The sequence below is a fragment of the Suillus discolor genome (genome assembly GCF_016758755.1).
Source record: "Suillus discolor strain FC423 chromosome Unknown F5147scaffold_28, whole genome shotgun sequence".
Lineage (NCBI taxonomy): Eukaryota > Fungi > Basidiomycota > Agaricomycetes > Boletales > Suillaceae > Suillus > Suillus discolor.
This window is the reverse complement of record NW_024541275.1, coordinates 376,495-382,069: the sequence shown is the minus strand read 5'-3', so window position 1 is coordinate 382,069 and position 5,575 is coordinate 376,495. Positions and strand designations below refer to the sequence as shown.

At 46.0% G+C, this 5,575-nt stretch overlaps 2 protein-coding genes across 2 annotated transcripts; one reads left to right on the top strand and one right to left on the bottom strand.

Annotated features, from left to right (window-relative positions):
* Positions 1-1,181: 1,181 nt before the first annotated feature.
* F5147DRAFT_773819 (uncharacterized protein) lies at positions 1,182-3,015 on the bottom strand (the record flags this gene model as incomplete). Its single annotated transcript, XM_041441515.1, has 3 exons — positions 1,182-2,386; positions 2,443-2,537; positions 2,591-3,015. The coding sequence occupies 3 exons, from the start codon at positions 3,013-3,015 to the stop codon at positions 1,182-1,184; spliced, it is 1,725 nt and encodes a 574-aa protein (XP_041292757.1).
* A 675-nt stretch (positions 3,016-3,690) lies between these two features.
* F5147DRAFT_652957 (uncharacterized protein) lies at positions 3,691-4,935 on the top strand (the record flags this gene model as incomplete). Its single annotated transcript, XM_041433724.1, has 5 exons — positions 3,691-3,757; positions 3,837-3,948; positions 4,032-4,048; positions 4,154-4,693; positions 4,787-4,935. 5 exons carry the CDS (start codon positions 3,691-3,693, stop codon positions 4,933-4,935), a joined length of 885 nt encoding a protein of 294 aa, XP_041292756.1.
* Positions 4,936-5,575: the final 640 nt, after the last annotated feature.

Here is a 5,575-nt window from a genome sequence, read left to right as displayed (position 1 = left end):
TGATCATCATATCTTTCATAATCAATCCAACAATCCTCAGCTTCCAGTTTTCATCCAGCTTGCTATCTTTCTCAATCGTGCTGGCCACTATGGCAATGTGATTTCTCTTCAGGATGTGGCCCAATGGGCAGGTATAAGTGCTTGACCAGCATGACAATTTTGTTGGTTTTCTGCATCCTGATTCCGAGGATGCTGAGCTTGCTCGGCAATATGCGGAGTCCAAAACTTGTCCTGAGTGGTGCAATGGCATTCTAGCCATTGATGGCACTACAATTGACCTATATGCCAAACCTGCCCATTTTGGTGAGACATTTTATGACAGGAAATCTAACTATTCTCTTGGCTGTCAGGTATTTTTTCTCTCTCTCTTTCATGCTTCACAATTAAATAATTTTTAAGGCAGCTGTTATGCCTCACAACCTTATCATTGTTGATTATGCCCCTATGCTTTCCGATCCACCCGTCTCTATCAACAGCATGAAGCCCTTCTTCCAGATGACCATTGGATTTGGGCTGACAGTGGATACCCACTTGAAAAGTGGTGCATAGTCCCTTCCAAAAAGCCCCACAATGGAAGGTTGACCAAGGACCAGAAGACATTTAATTATCATCTTTCTAAGGTGTGTTTATATATTTGTGATTTTTGTGATTTTTTTTTTGGTTACTGATTGCCTTTTATTTTACTTTATAGGTTCACGTGCGTGTTGAGCACGCATTTGCCGCTCTTAAGGGGCGGTTTCAGTCCCTCCGAGAGCTTCACCTCAATATCCACACAGAAAGAGAGCTTCAGATTGCTGTCCATTGGATCATGTGTTGCATCATCTTGCATAACATGATTATCCAATTTGAAGCTCACCATTGCAAGCAGGATCCAAAATTTCACCATTCTTAGAGGTGGGCTGAACGAGAGGCTAAAGAGTTTGCAGCTAGAGCATTTGAAGATCCTGATGGAGATGAAGTTTTGGGTGACAGGTCTTATGAGGGCACTCCAGGGCAAGCCTCTTGTTTGCAGATGATGGATCAACTGTTTGACAGTCCTTACACAAGAGCTGAACATAGGGAAGGGTAACCAAAGTCACATTGGCAATCAGAATGTACATGTACTACTACACTACTACAACAGATCCAAGAAATGTATACTTAAAACAAACATGACAAGAACAAAAAAAAGTAACAACAAATTAGGATGATGATGATGGACCAGAAACATCTCCACCTGCAGCACAGATCTTCATACTCTCATACTGTATCTTGAGGCGCCAGGTCTCAGCCTCCTTCTCCTGCAAGGCCGTTACCGCCTGAAGGCGGAGAATCTCCTTGTCCTTGGCCTCCTGCTCGCGCTGGTGTGTGGTGGCTGCGAGGAGGACGTCTTGCGAATGGGACTCGCGGCACCACTGGTATTCCCGCTTCTGGGATTGGTAATTCATCTTCATGGCATAGCGCTCATTCTTCGATCCCCGGCGCTCAGAGAGGTCACTCCGCATGCTCTGGATCTCGCCGTTGAGCATGCCAATGTGGCCCTCCATGTCCGCCACTGAAGTCTTCTTCTTCTTCTTCGAGCTCACAGCGCTCTGCGGCTTCGTGGAAAGGGACGCCGTTGGCGAAACACGATAGTCGGACGAGATGTAGGGCGATGAGGATCCTGTGGCTGAGGGAAAGGAGCAGCTGCACATTATTCTGGACAACTGCGGTGCTAGGCTGCCAGGCGAGGCAGAACCGAAGGCCACACAACTGTGGTATGCAGGTGTTTGTGCCTTCCGTGGGAGAGAGAAAGAGTTTGCATTCGCACGAGGGGGAGATGGAGAAGCCGCATATTGCCGTTTGTGGCCTATGACCTTCGGGGGACTATTGAGGCTGATGAAATGACACCGGGAGGAGTTGAACTCCTGGCTGATGTCGTCGTCATCATGCATCTCAAAGTCCCCGTCCAATGCATCCAATGCATTGCCGAGAGGGGCATGGAAAACACCGTCATCATCATCGGCGTAAAAATCATCATCCATGTCCCCATCGGGATCGTCGATCAGGTTGCCCCCAGCACCAGGGTGCCACAAAGGAGGGAGAGAGTGCCATGAAGAAGGAGGGAGAGAGTGCTGCAAAGGAGGGAGAGGGTGCTGCAAAGGAGGGAGAGACTGCTGCAAAGGAGGAGGGAGAGACTGCTGCAAAGGAGGAGGGAGAGGCTGCTGCAAAGGAGGGGGCTGAGGGCTAGAGGTGTGTTGGCGAGCCGAGGGACTAGCCCCCCCCCCACGTGGATGTACGAGCACGTAGAAGGTCGCTGCATGATCAACTCCCAGTTGGGAGGTGAATATTTTCGCGCTGCATGTTGGATTAGAGAATAAAAAGGGGTGCAGTAAATCATACCATGGAAAATAGAGTAATACTTGTTCTGAAATCAAATAAGTTGAATCAAATACAAAAGAACGGCGAAAAAAAAAGACTTACTGTGTAGATTAGCAGCCCCATTTTCATCAAGGGGAGTGACACCAGCGCCGGTCTGATGGAATTTATCGAGCTGCTCCTTGAATGATCTTTTGAGACTTTGAATAATCAAATCAGTAGCTACGAATTGTGAGCAATAGAACAAACTTACGTGGTTACACGATGGCAAACGGCCAGATCAGATTTTTTTGGCTCCTCAGCATACAACACCAAATACTCAGTGTCCTTCTCGAAGATGAGCTTGGCTAATGCTTGGTAGATCTCTCCTTTATCTTTCCCACAAGCGCGCTCCTCCGAGTTGTTGTTGTTGGTAGCAGAGGATTTCTTTCCCTTGTAGAACAGAATGCGGGCATCCGCAGAGTGAGTGGTGATGTGTTGTACCAGGGTATCCGTATGATGAAGGTCTGAGGGTCGGGTCCAGTGAACAATTATCTTCGGATTGGACCCCTGCGCTCGACCTTTTCCTCGTCTACTGGATGCGGGCAGTCGTGGGGGCACCTCCATCGCCTTTAGGCGAGCTCGAGAGTTGGCTTGTAGCCTTGCAGAATGCCGGACACGTTGGCGAGCAGGAGGCATCAATATTGAAGCTCCACTTGGTGATGCCGGCCGAACCCATCTAGAATTTTTGGTTAGCCGGTATTTTAGCGAGCATTTTAGCGAGTCTCGAAACGTACTTTGAGTCCCACTATTGTTTTGCAGGCGCTTGTATGTAAGCTTACGCAAAAGCTCACAGAGTGAGAATATGTTCAGACACATGGGAAAATATTTGAGGTCGATAAAGCCCTCCCCCACAACATGGGTGTTGGGGATCTGGGAAGAAACTTCATGTTTGAGATGCTCTGAATGCAAAAGTGATTGGCCATTAGGTGAAGAAATGGATTAGTACATTTTTGCAGCTATCAATGATAGATAAACTTGTATAATGGGCGGATATGTTTGGTTGGAGGGATAGAGGAGGCACACTAATGGAAGGATGGTAAACTATGGGGCTATGATGGATGTGTGTCATTGAGGCGAGGCTGTGATCACATATTAGGCAAAAATGTGTGATGGTGATTGTAAACTCAATCTTAGCAAACCATTGCATTTATGACATAATGGAGTGGCTAAGGAAATGCGGTGCATGATAGTATGTCGTCACACACGCCTAGCGCAAGTTTTGAATATTTGTTTAACAAATTGTACGATGTATAAAATATATGTATCTGTGGATATATCGAATAATGTCCAGCAAACAAATCCATCACATACATGACAGGCTACATGGAGTTGACTGAGATTGAGCCGAACATGAGGGCGATTGAGGGTCAGGCACTATGTAAAAATGGCATAACATGTGTTTGCATGTAGGGGATATATAGCAGCCTTGGTGACATGATGCTCGCCCGCCTGATCAGTAATGGTCCCCCAACTTCCACTAGAAATTTTGCAAAAGATATTGGCTCTTGCAAGCTGTTGGAGACGTTATACAGCCTCTATTTTGACCCTGTCACGCCACACACATGCGTGGTAAGCAGCTGGTTTAATGATTCACAGACGCACATTGTTCAACTGAGTCACTACTGCAGTAGGATGGAACAAATCTTATATAGCACCCTCGTTCTCCGTGGTGAGCACAGGGCAAGACGATTCATCACCAGCACCTACCATCGTCCAATGCCTATGGAATTTGCACAAAAATCGATCAAATCTCTTTGTCTATTTGGTTCTGTAGATGAATCCACATTAATTGACCTTCTTGGGCTATGCAGAGGTATCACCTGCCTTTCAGTGGCAGTCAACACAGATGAGTTCAGTGAAGATCCATCACGTCTACTGTGGGCACTCAATACACTCCCACTGAAATCATTGACTATGCTGATGGAGGTTAATTGCTTATCTGCCATCAAAACATCGCACACATTCCACAATCTCATGCATCTCGACATCAACGATCAATTGTTGATGACGGAACCATACACTGGCCTAGAAGATCTTCGGTTAGTGACTCACATTATTGTGGTCCTTGCAATGGGACAATCAATGGTGGAATCGGTGAAGCACCTCCTAAGCAATGTAACTCTGCGAGTGCTTGGGTTGCGAGTCAGAGACACACATAAACCTGTCACGATGTGGTTGGATAAATATGGAATCAACAATCGTCGAGCCGTACTGTTTCCTACCCAATGGACGAGCTGGGCTAAGCTAGGCCAGGGAGATATGTTGATATGGGAAATGGCAGAGGAAAGGATAAAGCTTCCACGACCAAAGGAAGGTATGTATTCTGTTCGACATGTTTGTTGCAAGAGTAATAAGTATTTCATTGGTCAGGCCATCGGTGCGTATTATTGAGTGATATTCGAAATAGATACGCTGATTTCAATGACGTTGGAAGGGGATTTGTATCAAGGCCATGCTCCCAGTCGACATCTAAAAAGTGCATTAGATGGTAATGGGTGTTCTTACAATTCATGTCCAGAAGGTGCACCAGAGGGTGGGAGAAAAGATTGGTCATAGTATAATGCTCTTTTTATCGTATCATCTGGGGCAAATGTAAATGCTTGCGCCACACTGAACTCATTGACTGCATTTTTAATATATGTTCTAATGAATTGTATCATTGTATGCATCATGCACATGGTATGTCCACCTTTATCCTTGCTGTGAACGTTCTGATGGCAGCATGAGATCACAGGCAACCCGACATCAGACATTGCTAGTGTTGTTCCATTTGTGGTACAGAATGGAGGTAGAGGAGCGCAGCTGGGTTGAATAAAATATTAATACTGGGAGGCGACTGACATATTTCATATAGGGGTACAAATCTTCTTTGGTAAGTTTAGTTTATCTTGCAAGGGGAAGACACACATCCCTTTTCGAATACTGTGTCGGATAGAGCATGTGTACTGTCAGACCTTCCATCACCTCTACAACTCCTCTGACCATCCCTGAACTTGGCACTATCTTGACAGCTCCTGTAGAAGTCACTACGCTGCAATACAGATGTTTCTTAAACCTCAGCCTATTCATTCATTGCTTTTGGAGTTCACCAATTTCAGCTACAGAACACTGCATCCAGGCACATCAAAAAGGCCGTCTTCCAGTAGTCAATGTGTCCATGTCATGAGTCGTTCCCACTTATGAAAATCTTCATTTC